Source organism: Astatotilapia calliptera, chromosome 3 (assembly GCF_900246225.1).
Source record: "Astatotilapia calliptera chromosome 3, fAstCal1.2, whole genome shotgun sequence".
NCBI classification, from domain to species: domain Eukaryota; kingdom Metazoa; phylum Chordata; class Actinopteri; order Cichliformes; family Cichlidae; genus Astatotilapia; species Astatotilapia calliptera.
In genome coordinates this window covers 43167166-43189357 of record NC_039304.1, presented here as the reverse complement: position 1 = coordinate 43189357, position 22192 = coordinate 43167166, and the positions used below count along the sequence as shown (strand labels likewise).

The 22192-nt window shown below is 41.5% G+C and overlaps 2 protein-coding genes across 3 annotated transcripts in view; one reads left to right on the top strand and one right to left on the bottom strand.

Moving 5' to 3' along the window:
* Positions 1 to 3615: 3615 nt before the first annotated feature.
* The window catches only part of LOC113009796 (uncharacterized), a 37984-nt gene continuing 19407 nt past the window's right edge, over positions 3616 to 22192 (bottom strand). Inside the window, exon 10 of one of the 2 annotated variants that reach the window (XM_026148365.1) lies at positions 3616 to 3802. The gene's annotated coding sequence lies outside the window, so the exon portion shown is untranslated. Of the gene's footprint in view, positions 3803 to 16166; positions 16192 to 22192 lie in introns of those variants that run through there. The other variant, XM_026148375.1, reaches the window with a different exon arrangement.
* On the top strand, positions 5641 to 21496 carry LOC113014883 (stonustoxin subunit beta-like). The gene is made up of 5 exons (XM_026156686.1): positions 5641 to 6195; positions 6835 to 6886; positions 9320 to 9366; positions 9542 to 9932; positions 21442 to 21496. Exons 1-5 carry the CDS (start codon positions 6129 to 6131, stop codon positions 21494 to 21496), a joined length of 612 nt encoding a protein of 203 aa, XP_026012471.1. The 5' UTR covers positions 5641 to 6128.

Here is a 22192-nt window from a genome sequence, read left to right as displayed (position 1 = left end):
GCAGCAGCAAGCCTGCCCTCCATCATCACTCATCACCAGGTTGTCATCTATTATTGGGGTTGTAGAGCTCAGGCCTCGTCTCCTTCTTCCTGTCAGATAATCAGCTGCAGTACCTAAAAGAGTTTAGTCACTACAATCTGCCCACTCCCACCCACTCTCTCCTGCTCTGAACACAGTTTCAGAGTGTGCCCTTTGACACTCTTCTGTGTTTGACCTTGTTGCAGAAAAATAAACGGAGCACTCAACCCAAACAGACTTTTGACAGAAACATGCGAAGGCACGAGTCCATCATGAATAATGATAACAGCTCCTTTATGATCACTGTGTGGAGACAATCTTTGTTCATCTGTCAGCAGGGTAGCTCCACAACTCCCATAACTACAAACCACACCTTTAAGTCCACCAGCCTGACTGTTTAAACATGTCTGTGTTCCTCGTGGGTGACTCAGACTTCAACTTTGCGCTCTCCGGTTGTACGAGGGCAACTCACTGACCTTAAACCGCCATTCGTGCTAAAAAAAACCTCCAATGTGTCTGAATTCAAACCATCCTTCAAAGAAGATAAGACGAAAATCCACACATCTTTGATTTGCAGTTCTCGATGCCAAGGTTGACACAAGGTACAGACTTTTGCACACAGGTAGGTTTGGATAACATTTTCCCTAAATAAAATTATCATCTTTTAAAAACAACAGTTTTATTACTCAGGTTATCTTTGACGAGGTGGTGGCAGATACCTGCTAAGAACACTGCATATTGTGTTTCTTATAAGCTCATGATTACCTCTGCTCCTCAGTATCACCACCTGAATCCATACATGACACTTCTGCTTCTCTGCAGAGGAACCGAATTCATTTAAACCCAAATTACCAATAAAACTATTCAGTCACAAACAATATTTTCACAAAATGCAGATGCATTTTTTTCCACACGTGGATCATTTGAGCCTTTTGAGCTGTCAGTGTTAAGCCTGCACTCAATACTCACTGCAACCCAAAGACGTCCAACAGAAAGTGTCATCATCCATGTTAAAGGATGGAACAATGTCCTCCTCATGATGCTCATAAACAGAAAATCTGCTTCACGAGTTTTTTCTCTTAGAGCTCAGACACTCACCTGCTTCCTCTGACAGATCCAGACCTCAGACATGTAACTCTGACTGAGGGAGCAATGAGCTCTTCAAAGTTTTCATCACCACAGTATGAGAAGAAAACATCATCAGCTCAGCCAGTAAAAGCAGGAGCTGGTGTTTCACCTGAATGTGTTTGTCTCATTGCTGACGGCAAGTCAGAGTAACTGATGATGATTTAGTTTTGGAGTCCAGTGATTCTGTGGCTCAGCATACCAGAACACAAACTCTGTGTCCTTCCATTAGTCGAGGTTTTCCACACATGCTCAGCAAACTGAACGAGGTGACCGTGGACGGTCCTGCTCTACAGCAAAACCAGCAAAGTATGACTTTTATTCTGTTGGGTTTGCTGACATGCTTTCCTTTGTTCTTTGTGTGACTACGTCATAGCCCATCCATCTGTTTTCTGTCACTTTTCTAAAGCAGACAATATACAGTCGGGCAAAAAAGTATTTAGTCAGCCACCGATTGTGCAAGTTCCCCCACCTAAAATGATGACAGAGGTCAGTAATTTGCACCAGAGGTACACTTCAACTGTGAGAGACAGAATGTGAAAAAAAAATCCATGAATTCACATGGTAGGATTTGTAAAGAATTTATTCGTAAATCAGGGTGGAAAATAAGTATTTGGTCAATAACAAAAATACAACTCAATACTTTGTAACATAACCTTTGTTGGCAATAACAGAGGTCAAACGTTTACTATAGGTCTTTACCAGGTTTGCACACACAGTAGCTGGTATTTTGGCCCATTCCTCCATGCAGATCTTCTCGAGAGCAGTGATGTTTTGGGGCTGTCGCCGAGCAACACGGACTTTCAACTCCCGCCACAGATTTTCTATGGGGTTGAGGTCTGGAGACTGGCTTTGCCACTCCAGGACTTTCAAATGCTTCTTACGGAGCCACTCCTTTGTTGCCCGGGCGGTGTGTTTTGGATCATTGTCATGTTGGAAGACCCAGCCTCGTTTCATCTTCAAAGTTCTCACTGATGGAAGGAGGTTTTGGCTCAAAATCTCACGATACATGGCCCCATTCATTCTGTCCTTAACACGGATCAGTCGTCCTGTCCCCTTGGCAGAAAAACAGCCCCATAGCATGATGTTTCCACCCCCATGCTTCACAGTAGGTATGGTGTTCTTGGGATGCAACTCAGTATTCTTCTTCCTCCAAACACGACGAGTTGAGTTTATACCACAAAGTTCTACTTTGGTTTCATCTGACCACATGACATTCTCCCAATCCTCTGCTGTATCATCCATGTGCTCTCTGGCAAACTTCAGACGGGCCTGGACATGCACTGGCTTCAGCAGCGGAACACGTCTGGCACTGCGGGATTTGATTCCCTGCCGTTGTAGTGTGTTACTGATGGTGACCTTTGTTACTTTGGTCCCAGCTCTCTGCAGGTCATTCACCAGGTCCCCCCGTGTGGTTCTGGGATCTTTGCTCACCGTTCTCATGATCATTTTGACCCCACGGGATGAGATCTTGCGTGGAGCCCCAGATCGTGGGAGATTATCAGTGGTCTTGTATGTCTTCCATTTTCTGATGATTGCTCCCACAGTTGATTTTTTCACACCAAGCTGCTTGCCTATTGTAGATTCACTCTTCCCAGTCAGGTGCAGGTCTACAGTACTTTTCCTGGTGTCCTTCGAAAGCTCTTTGGTCTTGGCCATGGCGGAGTTTGGAGTCTGACTGTTTGAGGCTGTGGACAGGTGTCTTTTATACAGATGATGAGTTCAAACAGGTGCCATTCATACAGGTAACGAGTGGGGGACAGAAAAGCGTCTTACAGAAGATGTTACAGGTCTGTGAGAGCCAGAGATTTTCCATGTTTGAGGTGACCAAATACTTATTTTCCACCCTGATTTACGAATAAATTCTTTACAAATCCTACCATGTGATTTCATGGATTTTTTTTTCACATTCTGTCTCTCACAGTTGAAGTGTACCTCTGGTGCAAATTACTGACCTCTGTCATCATTTTAAGTGGGGGAACTTGCACAATCGGTGGCTGACTAAATACTTTTTTGCCCCACTGTACATACAGTCTGTTGTCATAGGTTACGTGGAAACATGCTTTGTGGTCAGTTACTGGTAATAACTGTGATCATCACGTGCTCTGAAGAAATCCTCACACACACAGAAAGCTGCGACTGTAATGATCAGTCAGTAAAATCATTCCTCTGTTAACATTTGTGTTGATCACAATAAATCAGTTTATAAGTCAAACACAGAGAGGAAAAACTGCTGCGTTTACTGTAATAAGCACACAGGGTTACAGTTTTCCATGGACTCAGTCAGCTTAGTTTGGTTGATGTTTAAGTTGTCTTTGACTTCCTGTCATCAGGTTTGTTCCACACAGTGTTCAGCAAAGCTAGAAGGTTTTAACTAACTCAAAATATATTTTTAAATGAAAAGGTTGAAAAATGTGATTTCCTTCACTATAAGAAGTGAACATTTATCACATTTTCACGGGTTAGACCAATCGCAATAGTCCATTTCACACACACCTGTGAACCTTCCTCTGATGAGCGACCTCTGAACCCTGGAGAAACTTCCTGCTGCTGTGGATGTTGTATCCTGTAACAGTGAGGTGATGTTCACTGAGTGTAGAGTTTGGGTCACAGTGAACCTGCAGGACTCCTGTTGTTTATCAGATATTCACAACAGAAGCTTCAGTGGGAATAAAAAAGAAAGAAAGAGATCACCTTGAATTAATTAATGACATGTTTTTGAGTTTTGATTTTTACAATAGAAATATTTTCCTTACGGTGGTGCAGTGTGTGAGTAACAGGTTATAATGAGGATGACGTCACTTAATATAGTAGTTGACATTTTCTTTTAAAAGTAGAAGAAAGTAGAGCCCACACCGAGTCAGAGCTGAAACCTCTTGCTGTTATATTTTCTCCCTGAGAGAAGAGATGAGCTTTTATTGACATATTTCAATGAGAGTATACACCAGTTTTTACGTTTTAATGACAGGCCACAGTTGGGTCATTGAAACCAAGCACACCATTGTTGTTCTTGTGACAATACCAATAAGTTTGATGTGTCACATGACCCTCTTCCTATTGAAAAAACAAAAGTTGTATCCGTGATGGCCGACTTCTAAATGGCCACCATGGTCACCGCCCATCTTGAGGAGTTTGCCCCCTCACATATACTAATGTGCCACAAACAGGACTTTAATATCACCAACCATTCCCATGTTATTACGGTGTATCCATATAAATGCCCCACCCAGGTGAAAAGGTCATCGATCAAGCTTGCATTCTTTAGTGACACAAGCCGTATACATGTGTTTTTTTTAGCGTGGCTCTTGTGGTCCTCCATACTTTTATAGTTTAAAGTGTCAGAGACGAGCTGTGATCAGTTTGTTCACTCTGAGCCAGTCTGAGCAGTCAGACAACATATTTGTAAATCAGCACATGAAGGTGTGGCCCTCTCACACTCTTCAGGTGGAGTCCCGCCTCCTTCCAGGAAGCAGCTCACTTGTGTGTCCGTGTTTAGTGTCCAGGTGTGGAGTGGATCTTGTTGTTGGTATGTGTGAAGAAACTGTAAGTTTGCTTTTTTCCTCCTTTAACAGTTTGACTCTTTGTTTCTGTGATGTTTGGACCAGATGTTCAGCTCTTAGTTCAGGATAAACTTTGATCACTGTTGTGTTTGAAGACAAATCCACATGATTCTAAATTACTGATTGAGTTGAAACAAACAGCTTTATAAACAGTTCATGTTTGATTGATAACTTCTCAAACAAACTGTGCCTTTTTATTTCTTGGAATGAAAAAATTGTCTCACCATTAAATCACATACATCAGTGTCCAAATGTTTCCTGTCAGTCCTTTAAAATTAAAATGACATGAATGTTAGTTGTAATGTGTTTGATTGCAGTCGGGTTGTAAACTTCATATTCCCTTGATTGATCATAGAATCCATTTGTGTTCCTGTTTAATTCGCATCAAAGAATCAGATAACAAACTGCAGTAATAGCCTCTGAAAATCTGAAAAGAAAGACAAAGTTGCTCCACACTCATAGGCCCAGATGAGGCACAGCCTCATTTTTCAGGTGTGAGTCAGACAGTCAGACAGTTAAAAACATGTCAAAAAAACTCAGCTCTTATCATGTTCCCGAACCTCCTAAGCTTCCTTCCTATCCTTTCTGATATTTGGAGGCTAAGCTCAGAGCTCTCTAAGAGGATTCTCAGGCTTTTTGAGAATACCAACGCGGTGCGGAAAAATCCTCTCACTCCCTCTTCTCTCAGATGGCTGGGTCACTCAGATACTCAGCACCAATCCATCTGCCGATCTCCCGTGTCCTCGCCTCACTCGTAAACAAGTCTTGAGACACTTAAATTCCTCCACTTGGGGTAGTAACTCACCCTAGAGTGGGTATTTCACCATTTCGGGTGCTGAATCTCATTTCCATTGCAAATGAGAGGTGAAGGCCACCACCTGAAGAAGCCAACAGAACCACACTAACTGTGAAAAGCAGAGATGAGATTCTAAGACCACCCCAGTGGAAACCTTCTGCCACTTGGCTACACCTAGAAATTCGGTCTATTAAGAAGAGAATCAGTGACATAGGGAAACACTGATGGAGTCCATCACCCACTGGGAACTAGTCGGACTTTTTGCCAGCAATGCGGCAAAAAGTCCACAAAACACATGAGCTCATGGTTGGTGAAACTCACATGCACCCAATTATCCTTGAGAGAATAAAGAGCTAGTCCAGTGACTGGGACAAAAACTCAGTCTTTCCTCCTGTATCCACAGTTAATGGATAATCTCTTGTTCTTTCAGATGAAAATGCCCTCTCGTATTTTACAGATCAATGATGGCGAAGTCTGTTCCATTGCAACTCCTGGAAATGCTGGATGATCTGGGAGAGGAACAGCTGAAACGTTTCCACTTTTACCTGCAGAATTAACCTGTAGGTGATTTCCAGACTATCAAAAAGAGTCGTCTGGAGAATGCAGACAGGCTGAAAACGGTAGATGTGATGATACAGAGCTATTCAGACCATGCAGTGGAGGTGGCAACGTTGATTATTATGATGATGAATAATAGTAAGTGAAAAAAAGACATGAAAACAACAAAATAAATACAAAGGTTTATTTTATTAAGCATGTTGAGAGTCAGGTTGTGTCACTTTATGTTTTTAAATTTCTCACGTTTCTCCTCAAATTACTTAGAGGAAATATCCTAAAGATGTTTTTTTGTTAGTTTTTTGTTTTAGCGATTCAGGTTAGTTAATATTTTTATTTCTTTATTTTTCTTCCCAGTTACTCCCTTAATAAATAGCATTCCATTAATTTGTTAATTGTCCAGCCAAACTATTAATACATTAAATAATAACATTTCTAAAAAGATTATCCTGTTATGCCTGTTTTACCTTTACCTCTCCAAAAATTGCATGAAGAAATTAACACTTTTGATTTATTGATATTTAAGCAATTCATCTTGCTTTCATCTTTTCATTTCATTTTCATGAACTGACTTTCGTGGAAAACACGCTACACCCAATGTTATGTTTTTACTTTGTCTACTTTTATTATTGAGCTTAAATAAAGTTATAAAACAGGTAGTTACTACTGCAGGTCTCTGTGCTGTACATAGATAGCAATTCAACTGAAGTACATTTTGGAGTTGTTGCCCACTGACTCAATGTTTTCCTTTCTATTTTCTTTTTAAATTGAAAAATTAAGGAAGAGTGCCGAATAGTGGTCTCGCTCAGGGCAGTGAAGTAACCCAGAAACTGTAAGTAAAGTTCAAAAATCCATTTTGTCTGTCACTCAATAAACCTTTCAGATAAAGACGTGGACAAAATGGTCGGTACCCTTCATTCAATGAAAGAAAAACTCACAATGGTCACAGAAATAACTTTAATCTGACAAAAGTAATAATAAATAAAAATTCTATGAATGTTAACCAATGAAAGTCAGACATTGCTTTTCAACCAAGCTTCAACTGAATTATTTAAAAAATATAAATGCATGAAACAGGCCTGGACAAAAATGATATTACCTACAACTTAATATTTTGTTGTACAACCTTTTGAGGCAATCACTGCATTCAAACGATTCCTGTAACTGTCAGTGAGACTTCTGCACCTCTCAGCAGGTATTTTGGCCGACTCATGAGCAAACTGCTCCAGTTGTTTCCGGTTTGAAGGATGCCTTTTCCAGACTGCATGTTTCAGCTGTTTCCAAAGATGCTCAATAGGATGGAGGTCAGGGCTCATAGAAGGCCACTTTAAAATAGTCCAGTGTTTTCCTTTTAGCCATTTTTGAGTGTTTTAAGCTGTGTTTTGGGTCATTGTCCTGTTATAAGACCCATGACCTGCGACTGAGACCAAGCTTTCTAACACTGGCCAGCACATTTCTCTCTAGAATCCCTTGATAATCTTGAGATTTCATTGTACCCCGCACAGATTCAAGACAACCTGTACCAGATGCAGCAACGAAGCCCCAGAACATAACCGAGCCTCCCCCATGTTTCACAGTTGGGACAGCGTTCTTTTCTTGATATGCTTCATTTTTCCGTCTGTGAACATAGAGCTGATGTACCTTGGCAAAAAGTTACATTTTGTTCTCATCTGTCCATAGGACATTCTCCCAGAAGCTTTGCTGCTTGTCAACATGTAGTTTGGCATATTCCAGTCTGGCTTTGTATGATTTGTTTTCAACAATGGTGTCCTCCTTGGTCATCTCCCATGTAGCCCTCTTTAGCTCAAACTACGACGGATGGTCTGACACTAATGTTCCTTGAGCTTGAAGTTCAGCTTGGATCTCTTTAGAAGTCTTTCTGGGCTCTTTTGTTACCATTCAGATTATCAGTCTCTTTGATCTGTCATCAATTTTCCTCCTGCGGCCACGTCCAGGGACATTGGCTACAACCCCATGGATCTTAAATTTCTGAATGACATGTGTAACTGTAGTCACAGGAATATCTAGGTGCTTGGAGATGGTCTTATAGCCTTTACCTTTAACATGCTTGTCTACGATTTTCTTTCTAATCTCCTGAGAGAGCTCTTCTGAAGAATTAACCACATATTCACAGGCTACTGGCCCTTTCTGCCACACACATGTAGTACACATGTAGTTTAAATGGCGTCTGGCCTTTTAAACTTTGAGAGGCTGAAACTTTTTGGCATTGTTAACACCTGTTTTTAATCGTTTGAGCAAATAGAATCACAGTAACAATGCCATGTTCACTTAGCTCCAACCAATCAGAAGTTGCAGCCAAACCCCACATGGGCCCAGATTTACAGCATGCGCCGTCTGTCCAGTGACGTGTCTGTAGCAGGGTCTAAAATGATGGTTTTGGACAGAGGTGGCTCTGATGTGCCCAGTTAGCCATGGTAGCTGCTGATATCACAGGGCTACTGGCTACCGCAGAAATAATGGAAAAAAGAAAACTCAGGATGGTAAGCCAACTTCTGTCTTAGTGCATTTGAACCGCTATGTGATTTTGTGGTCTTCCTTTGCAGCTCTTTCAGTGAATTATGGTCTGAGCATGATGAACATTGGTATTTGGAATCTGTGATAGCTCTGAAGGCTAGCTAGCCTTTCTTTAGCTGGTTACATGAGAATTTCTGGTTCAGTTGTTTGTTTAGTGGACTTTTACATAACTGCTCTTTTAATCATCACTTGTTTTCGTTGTTTCTTTGAATACCACACATGTTTGGACTTATACTTCTAAACCCGTGTTATGATGGATTAAATGCGATCTCCTCCCTTTTCCCCTAATTTTTGGGGTGTGGGTGCTTAACAGGACTTAAACTGCAATAAATATGTAGAAAAGGGTGTTCTAAAACTTTTGAGTTTACGTTTTGAGTTTATAGTGTATGTTAGAAAGCATGAAACACATTTCAGATCGCTGGATGCTACAGGAAACTATGAAAGATCATTAATAAAATCAAAGGCAGGGAGGTATCCTTTCCAGCTAAACAGAAGAGGAATATAAAAATAATGAAGGTGACAGTTTGAATCAGTTATATTTCATTCAATACAGTGTTGTACTGAGTGCAGATCATTAGCAGTTTGAGCCACATATGGATTGAAGTGTATTTGTGAAAATCTCGGACTGTTCCTTTATCAGTGTCTAACAGTATGTGTATGAAAGCCATGTAATGTCCATGTGTGCCTGCTGATAGAGACTGTGCTGCTTTGACCCCCCTCTTCCTTTCAGGGTGGAGCCTGCTGGAGTCCTATCGCTCAGACAAAGTCTAAGGAAGTGTAAGTGTGTTTTTTAATGTGATTCATAAAAACAAAGCAGCACACATTCAACCATCTTCAAACTGTCACATCACTCATTCACATCTCTGTTGTCAGGAGTCATCATCAAAGTGTCAATCAATGAACAGATGATGGATCAATAACTGCAGCTGGATTGTGTTTGGTCTCTCATCAGATTCCTGTCAACTTACAATCGACACAATGACAGCACAAAAATACCTCAAACTGTCTGACAACAACAGAAGGGTGACATGTACATTTGATGAGGTTCAGTCATATCCTGATCATCCAGACAGATTTGATGGTGATCCTCAACTGCTGTGTAGAAATGGTCTGACTGGTCGCTGTTACTGGGAGGTTGAATGGAAAGGAGAGGTGCATGTATCAGTTAGTTACGGAAGAATCAAAAGGAAAGGAATCAGTATGGACTCTACGTTTGGAGGGAATGAGCTTTCCTGGTGTCTGATCTGCTCTAATGATGACACTCAAGGTGTAGTTCACAATAACAGATTGACCTCTGTCTCCTCCTCCTCCTCCTCCTCCTCTTCCTCTAACAGAGTGGCAGTGTATGTGGACTGTCCTGCTGGCACTCTGTCCTTCTACAGAGTCTCCTCTGACACTCTGATCCACCTCCACACCTTCAACACCACATTCACTGAACCTCTCTATCCTGGGTTTGCAGTTGAATATGGTTCATCAGTGCTTCTGTTGAGTTGAGTGTAAAGAGTGTCCTCCTGTTAGAGAAACACTGTAACAGTTGTTGAAAAGATAGTTCAGTCTGTCTCTTTCACTGAGAAACATGTTTTCAGATTCATAGATTCAATCAGTTGATGTTTGAAACTGTTCTAAATGATTTCTTGTAAACTTCTTCCTCTTCAGTCTTTTAAAGATGCAAGCTACTATTGTTCCAGGCCCACGTGTTGTTTTTCTATATTTTTTCCACTCAAAGCTTCACAGTGAATATCAGTATGTTGTGTTTCTCTGAAGCTCAGTTCACACAGTTCCAGCTCCTCTGGATTTTCAACAAGTCTGAGCTCATGAAAATTAATCCAAATGTTTGATTTCTCTTTTCTAATGGGATTTTTCCAAACTCATCATATGTTTAACTTATTGTTGAAAGCTCATCATTTATAAACACTTTTGCCATAGAAGCTGCAAATATTGGCTCAATGGATGTTAATGCAGTTATAACGATAAAATGATTGTCTGGGAGTATCATCATCAACTAATAAATAAGAAAGACTGAATTTACCAATTGAAACTAGTCTTGTCTTATTTCTGAATGTCTTTTGACAAAAAGACACAATGTCTTTATTTATATATATATATATGTATGTATGTATATATATGTATGTATATATATATATATATATATATAATGTATGTATGTATATATATATATATATATATAATGTATGTATGTATATATATATATATATATATATATATATATATAATGTATGTATGTATATATATATATATATATATATATATATATACATACATATATATATATATATATAATGTATGTATGTACATATATATATATATATATATATATATATATATATATATATAATGTATGTATATATATATATATATATATATATATATATAAACTCCACCGCAGAATGCAGCGGCGGAGAAAAAAAGACCAACCAGGTACGGGAACAAACAATACGGAAAGCAGTGGCGGTGACAGAGCAGATCCGGAGGCCGACCGCGAAGCCGACCGCGAAGCCAGCCGCAGCAACGAACTCGTTCAGGAGGCTGCCTTACACAGTAACAATGTCCAGCTAGGGGCCTAGAGAGCGGCCGGCAAAGGTGAGGTGGTACAGGCCGAGCGGGACCTAACGGCGGTGTAGCAACTGCCGGACAAGACAAGGCAGGACCAGACGAGGCTGGACCAGGCAAGGATGGTGCTGGATGGGCTCATCTGACCTCCAGTGGAAGCAGGCTGCAGCGTAGGCAAACGAAGGCTGAAGCAGTCCCTCGTACCATCCAGCGGAGACAGAAGGTGGAGCAGTCCCTCGGACTCTCCAGTGGAGATAGAAGGCTCTAGTGGCCCCTCGGACCACCCAGCTGAGACAGACTGCTGAACGGGCCCAGTCTGGAGACGGAGCAATACTGGAAGAGCATATGGGAGAAGGACGCAACTCATAACGGCAATGCTCAGTGGCTAGTGGATCTGAGGGCAGACGATAGCGACCTCCCTGAACAGGGTCCAGTACCCATCACAGTGGCAGATATCCAAGAAAGGGTCTCCAGTATGAAGAGTTGGACAGCACCAGGCCCTGACATGGTTCACGCCTACTAGCTGAAGAAGCTGACTGCACTGCACGAGCGCCTGGCAGCACAAATGAACCAGCTGGTAGTTGACGAGAGACACCCGGAATGGCTAACCGAAGGCTGGACGGTCCTGATCCTCAAGGACCCCCAGAAGGGACCGGTCCCCTCCAACTACCGACCAATAACCTGCCTCAGCACCACGTGGACGCTCCTGTCAGGCATCATAGCAGCTAAGATGAAAAGGCACATGGGTCAATACATGAGTGGGGCACAGAAAGGGATGGGCAAGAATACCAGAGGCACAAAACACCAGCTACTGACAGACCAAGCAGTCAGCCGAGACTGCAGGACCAGACTGACCAACCTGTGCACTGCCTGGATTGATTACAAGAAGGCCTATGACTCAATGCCCCACAGCTGTATACTCGAATGCCCAGAACTATATACCTGCAGAGGGTCAGGCAAGTCCTGAGGAGTCAGCTGAATGGTAAGAACAAGATCCGGGCTATCAACACTGTGAGATTATTCTGTTATCATATGTTACCTTATATATGTAATCAAAGTAGTTGAATTATGATACTGCTGTAGATCATATTATACCCTTTAATATAGAGTGTGTGATCAGTATGTAGTTTTAGTTTGCATTATACTTCTGACTTAAAAGAGTGTGAAAATCATTAGATCTATTGGATTGACCTGTATTACTTGACACTGTTGAATGTGTTACACTGTTTCTTGACATGTCATACTGCTGAATCATGAAGAGAATGTTGTGTGCAGAGGACCTTGTGCCGATAATAGAAGAGACAGACCACATTCCATACCCCCACCTTTACAGAGAGCAGAAAGACAAGGAGCCGAGGTCATAACTTAGGCGCCGTAAGAGAGAAAGAATGTGAATGTTTAGGCTTTTACGACTAGGTGGGGGCCGCTAGAAGCTATAAGAGGCTGTGAAATCCGTCACCATTTTGAGACTTGCTGTGACCCTCTGTAGGCAGGTCTCCCCATCATGATGGTTCTAAATGCTCTTAAGTATTGAATTGTATGAAAATAAATGATTGTTGATTGAGCATTTATACACCGAGTATTGTCCTTCCTTCAGCCCAAAGATTAAAAGAATTGGGAGATTCCAACAACACCTATGCCCTGCCTGTGATCAGGTACCCTGCTGGGGTAATAGGCTGGCCAATGGAGGAGATAAAAGCCACTGACATCAAGACAAGAAAGCTCCTTACCATGCATGGAGGGTTTCACCCCAAGTCCAGCACCCTGAGGCTGTATGCTAAGCGGAAGGAAGGGGGCCGGGGACTGGTGAGTGTCAGCACCATAGTCCAGGATGAGACAACGTACATCCATGAATACATCACAAAGATGGCCCCAACTGACAGCGTGCTCAGTGAATACCTCAGGCAGCAGAAACCCAAGAAATTGGAGTAAGGCGAGGAACCATCATGGAAGGACAGGCCCCTGCACGGTATGTACCACCTGCAGATAGAGGAGGTGGCTGACATCCAGAAATCCTACCAGTGGCTGGACAAAGCTGGACTGAAAGACAGCACAGAGGCACTAATCATGGCAGCACAAGAACAAGCTCTGAGTACAAGATCCATAGAGGCTGGGGTCTATCACACCATGCAAGACCCCAGGTGCAGGTTGTGTAAAAATGCGCCAGAGACAATCCAGCACATAACAGCAGGGTGCAAGATTCTAGCAGGCAGGGCATACATGGAACGCCATAACCAAGTGGCCGGCATAGTGTACAGGAACATCTGTGCTGAATATGGCCTGGAAGTGCCGAGGTCAAAATGGGAGACGCTCCCAAGGGTGGTGGAGAATGACCGAGCTAAGATCCTGTGGGACTTCCAGATACAGACGGACAAAATGGTGTTGGCTAACTATAGTGGTGGTAGACAAACATGAGAAGACAGCTGTAGTGATCTATGTAGCAGTTCTGAATGACAGCAACATCAGGAAGAAGGAACACGCGAAGCTCGAGAAATACCAAGGGCTCAGAGAAGAGCTCGAGAAGATGTGGAGGGTGAAGGTGACGGTGGTCCCCGTGGTAATCGGAGCACTAGGTGCAGTGACTCCCAAGCTAGGCGAGTGGCTCCAGCAGATCCCGGGAACAACATTGGAGATCTCTGTCCAGAAGAGCGCAGTCCTAGGAACAGGACCTGCGATCTTCTGGAACTGTGCAGGACCCTCAAGCTCCCAGGCCTCTGGTAGAGGACCCGAGCTTGAAGGATTGACCGCCCACAGGGGCGAGTGGGGAATTTTATATATATAAATATATATATATATATATATTTGTTTCACACATGGTACATCAGCAATTCACTTCCTACACACAACCTTCCTTTTAATTGAAGTTACACTGTTTCCAAGCATGAAAAGGAGCTGTAATAAGTATAATGGTTTCATATTAGTCACATATGTATTCCCCCATACTTCAACACCATAACTCAGGTGAGGTAGAAATAATGAAAAATATAATATTTGCATTGCCTTGTAATATAATTTATATCTAACATTACCCAGGATATAAATACTTTTAGCCATTTTTTTTCCAACATGTTCAAAATGAGATTTCCATGTTAACTTGTCATCCACTATTACACCCAGAAAATGGAATTGTGTCACTCTTTCAATTAATTCTCCCTCTATAGATGATACTATCTCTTCCTCCTTTAGACGGTTTCTGAATATCATAAACTTTGTTTTTTCCAAATTCAGCGATAACTCATTTACTTAAAACCATTTTTTAATTCAATTATTTTTTTTAATTTAAGTTAACTCATTCATTTCAATAACCATAATTTTACCAATTCTTTCAAGTTTTCTCCAGAACAATAAAGACTTGTATCGCCTGCAAACAAAATGAAATGTAACATTTTTCACACAACACAAGTGTTGTTTATATATAAATTAAAACGTTTTGGTCCTAAAACATAACCTTGAGGGACCCCACATTCTATTTTCATTCTTTCCGATGAATTGCCTAAACACTGCACATACTGAAACCTATTATCTAAATAGCTGCTTAACCAGTTCAACACTATTCCTCTCACACCATAAGTACTTAACTTGGAAATTAAGATGGAGTGTTGCAGTGTGTCAAAAGCTTTTTTTAAATCAATGAATATCCCTATAGTATATTTATTATTATGTGTTGCTGATGAAATGTCTTCAATAGTATTCATTAACGCTATTGCTGTTGATCTGTTCCGTCGAAATCCGTACTGTATCTATTGTTGTACGATCTACTGTACGATATAAAGGGCCTTAAGGCGACTGTTGCTGTGATTTGGTGCTGTATAAATAAAATTGAATTGAATAGAATACTTAGAGTTCACCAGGTGGCATCAAAGACATTGAAAAGTAATGGATTTATAATTGACTGTGAACTTTAAGATATTATCAGTTAGACTGTTCTATTACATCCCATCTGTCCACAACTGAAGTCTGTGATCTGGTTGACTGGGAAATTATAGTGAAATGAGGTTGACCCAGAAATTCTGCTAAAAAGCCAATATTGACAGTTGAAAAATTAGTATATATCTTTAAGTGGAGAAAAGGAGAACACCACTGCTCAGCAAAAACAACACAAACACTCATCTCACATCTGCCACAAACATCTGGATGATCCTTGTGGAAAACTTTTCTTTGGATTGAAGAGACAAAAGCTGAACTGTATGGAAGGTTTGACTCCCGCTACATCAGACATCAAACTAACAGCATTTCATAAACAGAACATCACAGCAGCAGTGAGATGTGATGTGATGTGATGGTCTGGGCTGCTCTGCTGCTTCAGGAAAACATGAATTCTGCTCTCAGAAATCCTGAAGGAGGATGTTCAAACACCATTTTATGTCCTGAAACTCAAGAGCACTCAGGTTACGCAGAGAGACCAGCAAGTCCAACTCTGAATGACTCAAATAAATAAAATCAAGGTTTTGGAGTTTCCAAGTCAAAGTCTAAATCAGACTGAATCACATCAAGTGTATTTGGGATGAACTTGAAAAACCTCCAATGTGGCTGAATTCAATCAATTCTGCAAAATATACACAACCAAAACTCCTCCATAGTGATGTGAAAGACTCATTGCCAGATTCTGCATATTTACGTTTGTGGAAATGCAGGAGAAATCTGCTCTCTCTTTCGAGTCCCTGACAGCATTTTGGATTAACTGAAGGCTTTTCAGGGAGTTTTTAGGACATCCTGATAATAATGAATTACAGTCGTCCAGCCTGGAAGTAATAAATGCATGAACTAGTTTTTCAGCGTCACTTAACATAAAATTATTTGAACATTACCTAATAAGACTGATTCAGCACAGACAGTTATGTTAAACTTTCCTAGCAGTCCTTCACAAACAGGGAACAGTCTGTCTATTCTCTGCATCTGTCAGCTGCTGCTGGCTCTTCCTCCTCCTCTTCCTCACACACTGCTGAGTTTGTCCTGGTGGATCATCAGGGGTGCAAAGCCTCACACATGATGTGCAGCAGTGGGTCCCTCAGTCTGTCCTCACTCTGGACACTTGCAGTTGTTACACATGGAAATCAAATGTGTGATAAGCTGCAGGATTCAAAAACATGTGTAACTTATAAATACATTTTCACTGCTACACAACAGCACCAGAGAAGCAGGATTTAGTGTTTGTGTTATTACGAGTGCTAAACAAGAAGAGTTCCCAGATGGTACAGTGGACACATGTGTGACTGCTGTGATTAAAGCATCTTTCTTTCAGCTTAACGAGTGAACCGTCAGCTCGTTCAAACACACGTTAAAGTGCGTTTGACTCGACACCACCGAACAGAGGCAGCAATATAACATAGCTAACATTAACAGTGCAGTGAATCCTGCTTGTGCCGTGATATTCAGGACTGCAAACTGAGCAGCATCACTGACTTTCAGCTTGTTGTGTTTGTGGATATATGACTGACTTTAATTATCCACAAAATCATCACATTCTCTTTAAGATTAAGGTTGACTATTGAACGGCGTTTATTTTAAAGTAAAGGCTTTAAAACCAAGTTAGTACAAACATTAATAATAATGGATTGCATTTATATAACGCTTTATATATATATATATATATATATATATATATATATATATATATATATATATAGTCAATAGGCGGTGGTTTACGACACCAACTCTCTGCCATCTATAATCCAGTTTTGAGATCCCTTACCAGACGCCTTAACACCCACTCACATCCTGGGCCATTTCACCTCAGGAAATCACATGATAGGGTGGGGCCAGGTTTCGCAATGAGCTCACTCCAAACCCTGACTGATTAGGTCCCAAACCCGCTTTCACACCTTGACTCATGTGATTAGGTAGAGGATCATCAGGGGGTCCTTGCCCACGGACACAACGACCGAGACTGTCCAAGCCGGGGCTCGAACCGGCAACCTTCTGATTAAAGACAAACGCCCAACTCTTGAGCCACGATCGCAATAGGCACACTATTGCCCCTATCAAATCAGTGAGCTGGGATTTTTTATTCTAAACATGAACTACTGTTACAGCAACAGACATGGACTACTGGTGCCCCACACAACAACTCAATGTCCACTATGTGAAGGAGCCAAACACATGCCTTCTCCTCTCATTAACTGAGATGAACTGCTGGCATATTTGTTTTACATCTATACTGTCCAGTCTCTCCTGGTGGACATGGCATCACGTTATTCATTGTTACATACAATTTTAGACTGATGTGGGCCAAAGCCTAGCACATACTTGCCAACCTGGGATATGGTTTTTCAATTTTGTTGTCCGGGTAGAAAATCAGGAGAAATTGGGGAGAATGGCGGCTCTGGGAGATTTTCAGGAGGGGCATTGAAATTCAGGATTCTCCCAGAAAAATCGGGAGTGTTGGCATGTATGGCCATGAAAGGCACAGCCAATCACATTGGCCATATTTGTCACATGAGGTAGGACTCCAGTAGAGAACGTAATTTAACTCTTTCTGCACCGCTGGGTGAATGAGATCTTTTTTTTTCTTTCTATCGGGTTTGTTTTTCTTTACTCGAAGAGGTCAAATTATAGGTGGGGACAATTCAATAATTGCTGGATATTGGTGGGGACATGTCCTTTCTGTCCATGCCAAATCTACGCCCTTGATGTTATCATTATCTATCCTTTACACATAGATGAATCATTAGCAACATGGGTATCTTGGGCAACATACCTACCAATGACTATGAGTATCTTGGGCAAGATACCTACCAACCTGGTCTATTACCTGAGTTACAGCCACACACTGAAACTTATTTTAAAGTCTTAGAGGAAATTCAGTGTATCAACTCTGGTCAAAAGAATCCACGCTTCGTACTGATGTCCACAATTCTTTTTTATTCCTCTCACAATCATGAAGCACTGTGAAAACTAGAAACAAGTAAAATAATATTAAGAGCACATACGACATCCATGTCAACCAGTTATTACTTTTCACAAAGTGCACAAGTGCTTAACAAATTAGCCAGCATGTTTTTACTGTGTACGCCTTGTAAAACCAGCAGTAGAGAAGTTGTAGATTCCATGTTCTGTGTTATCGTTGTCTTGTCTCTCCGGCGCACAACTTCCAGTTCCCGCAACTCACAGGAAGTGACTACTTCAGAATAATTTTTAACAGAAACATTTTTTATAAAAATGTATCACTGGACTCATAGATTATCTCTTTCTACTATAAGTGTACACAAACATGAGTCCCAAATACAGGAAAACAAATAGAAAACAATACAACAACCTCAGACACGCTTCTGGTGTTGTCATGGCAACCCACACAAACATTTTATCATCAGCTACATTCAGTATGGTCACTTGTTATTGTTAGCCCCTTCCCAATATTGTGGAAAACATCTTATTTTACTGTCACTGTATATCATTCATAAAGCACTGTCATTATTTCATTATTACTTCATTAGTCCGCATCAGCTTATCATCAATATTATCATGTATCACAATACTCTATCAGTTAGTAGAGCACCAGTTTAGCTGGGGGTCCAGTCAGCCCGCAGTAAAGTCATATGAGGACACGGTGAACTTTTGTTGGCCGGAAACGGACACTCTCACACAACTACACATTCTACACACTATTGGTTATGTTCCCAGAATACAGAGGAGTGGAAACATCTGGAACATGTTGTTGTTCTTAGCCATACAAGGACATAGAAGGGTGAACTGACTGATACTTATCAGGTGATTTGACGTCATCATTGCAATAAAAGCCTTGTGTTAGGGTTGTTCTGGGGAGATTGGCTCGTGAAGGCTGGTGGGGCTCATCTTCCCCATATGTACATATGTATAATAAAATCACTATTCTGACATCTACTGAGAGACCATGCAGTCATTTGTCTCTTCCTCAAATTCGAACCTTGACATTTTGGTGCCGAAACACCGGTTTGAGGGGAGACTAATGGACCTTGGCTGACGGTCTAGTGGTGTCAGACGGACGGCCAGGAGCTCGACTGAGTGATGGGCCCCGAAATAGGAGAGGTAAGCACCGCCTGTTGTTGGATCTCCAAAGGTGCTGAATTGGAAATCAAGCTAAATTAAATGTTCACTCAGTGGAGCTTCTGTTCTGTCCGTGGTGATTTTGGGGTAATTAGTGTTAAAACTTAAGGGGGAATATTTGAAGTGAACTGTTGAGTTAAGAGGTTATGTGTTTAAGTCAATACGGTTTAAAAGGTTTAAAGGTTTAAATGTGGGGTGGTTGGGTGCCAGCCAATCACCCCACCCGGTAGCGTAGGGTATGTGGTTTAATTGATCAGTAAAAACGCGGTTTTGGGTCTCAGGTAATTAAACTGGAGGGCAGGGTACCCACAGTGAGGCTTTTAAAATAAGTAAATTTAATTAGGACGGGGGCGTGGCCCCTAGGAATGCAGTCTGTTCAGCAGGTGGCGCTGACCCCTAATTGCGGACGCGTGGTTAGGTTTTAAGCTCGGAGTGGCTCTCCGTGGGACTTCGGACACCCGTTAATAAAGCTAGGTGATCTACGAGTGATTGCCTTAATACTGCATTAATTGACTGACAGGGTCGCGGACCCGGCCAGGACCACCCAACGTCGTTGGCCTGAGAGCTTTAAGTAAAGCTGAAGGCGTGGGTTTGATACTAGCGCCAGAGGTGGAGCTCCTTCCCAGCTGCGGGAAATGGTTATAAATCAATTAGAGCTTAGGAATTAGACTGCGATCGGGAGGGCGGGTCCCGAAGCGTGTAATTGATCAGAAAGGCGCGGCCTGGGCTACAGAGGCTTTTAAATTAGTCAAAAAGTTTAGGTACACCAGCAGAGAAATAGAGAAAAGAAGCTGGTCTGGCATGTGGTGTTTTTCTTACGTTTATACGGGCCCGTGTGTAAATAGAATATAAATTACCGGTGTGTGTAAATAAAGTGTAAAATAGTGGTATAAATTGTCTGTTGAATTTCTCCTGAGTGTTGAAAAAAGGAAAAACTCTTTTCTGCTCTCTCTGAGAGAGGGGCTGTGTGTGTGTGTGACAGGAAGAGTGCATGCCCATAGAAGGAAAGAGATGAGGTAAACTCTGTGCAGATAGACCGAAGTAAAAAAAAAAAAAGGAAAAGTGTGTCTCTCTCTCTGTCTCAAGCAGTTGCAAGGAGGGGGGCTTCTAACCCCGCGGTGTGTGTATGAGGAGAGAAGGAGAGAGAGGGGGGCAGCGTGCGTCCATTTAATATTGAGGAAAGTGCAGAAACAGTTTTTTTTTTTTTTTTTTTCTGTTTCTTTAAGTTTGAATGGGCATGAAGCGAATGGAGGTTACGGATAAATAACGGTGGACTTCTCTCAACCTGGAATTTTGGGTACGGCGCCAAAACCAGTAGAGTAACATAATTGGGAGAAAACAGGCCGGATTTTGGCTTAAAAAGTTTTACAGCTTGACCTCCCACTTGTCCCGATCCTGAGAAGAAGCTCAAAGGACAATTAATCTCCTGATGAAGACCAATAGAACATCGTGAACTTGAGAAGAATTTACAAGCAGCCGAAAATAGTGCAACTGAACTGTTAACCCTGAAACCAAAACTGACATGCACTCTGAGTTACAGGCTGGACAGTTGAACGGTGGGAAAGCACTGGACACTGATTGTCAGATTTGCCATGCTTGGAGTAATCGTGAAAGAGACGATTGAAGCATCAACAGCGAAGAAGAAACCACGTGATGGACAATGCACGGTGGACTGCAGGCTGGTAAGAACAGTGTGATATGACACTGAACGTGATATTTTGCCAGGCTGGGATTTAATCCAGAAGGAAATACTGAAGAGAAACGGAGAAGAAACGGACTGTGTGCTGGTGAATCCAGGACAATAAATGGACACTGAGAGAAGAGGACGGGAACCTGTGTGAGGTGAAGCTTGACTGTAAGAATACGGGGTATAATTAGATTGAAATGAAAGCCTGCACTCGTGATGGTGTTTAGAGATGTCCACCGGAAAACTAAAAGAGGTAAACAGGAGAAGATAAAATAAAGAAAGAAAATAACTGACAATTACATGAGTGAATGGAAAACACACATACACAAAGTGTTACAGGTGTAATTATACTCTTATAAAGAATCAGAAGTGAGATAGTTTTGAATGAAGAAATCAGTGAAACGATGCATGAATTCACTCTGAATATAACATATAGAGGCAATGAAGAATGCAGCTTACACTCACTGAACATTAACAAAAACATATAGGATTGGCAATGAAGACCTGCTTACACTTACGGGCAGTTTAAGTACTCATGATGATAATAAAATGTCTCAATTGTGTTTCTTCAGGGGCGAGACAGACCTGGATCAATTCCCCACGTGCAGCAGTCGGAAGAACCTATAGGTTAACTTGACTGGATATGTTAAGGCAAGTTTCTGGTTGAATTGTTCACAGCGCCATGTTTCCATAGACTTAACATGTGGGGCCCTAATTTGTGGCTGAGGAAAATTTGGGTTAGCAAATTTGGGGGTAAGAAAACTGACGGCTTAAGTGGAGAAGAGGTGCAAGAGTCTGACACACTGCCAAAAGCAACATATGCAAATTCACATACACAAGCAGAAAATGCATTAACCTTATAAGGACAAGCTCATAATGATTACTGCATAGACATTGATTATACTTGGTTAAGAACACAAACATGCGCAATAAAACACAGCTTGCTGTTTGTATGAGTGATAGAATGGGGTGAATGTTTAATGAAAACATTTGAGTATGTTGAATCTAGGCATGTTAAAGTGCATAAAGGGGGTGATGTGAGTGTTGTGGGCAGAGTGTGTGGTTTTAACTAGACTTTGGGGTTTTAACTAGACTTTCGGTGTATTGAGGAGGTGGAATTATGTGGTGACAATACTTGTGTCTTTAGGGGGTTTGAGGTTGTAGTGGTGATGGGCTGATTTTGTCAGCTAGGGTGGAATTGTTGTTTTTTTTTTGTTTTTAATAGAGGGAGTTTTAGGAAACATGGTCATGTTTGAAAGGGGCCCATTATTTTTGTAACAGTGCACTTAGAAAAACCTGTCAGGTGATTTTGTTTTGTGTTCT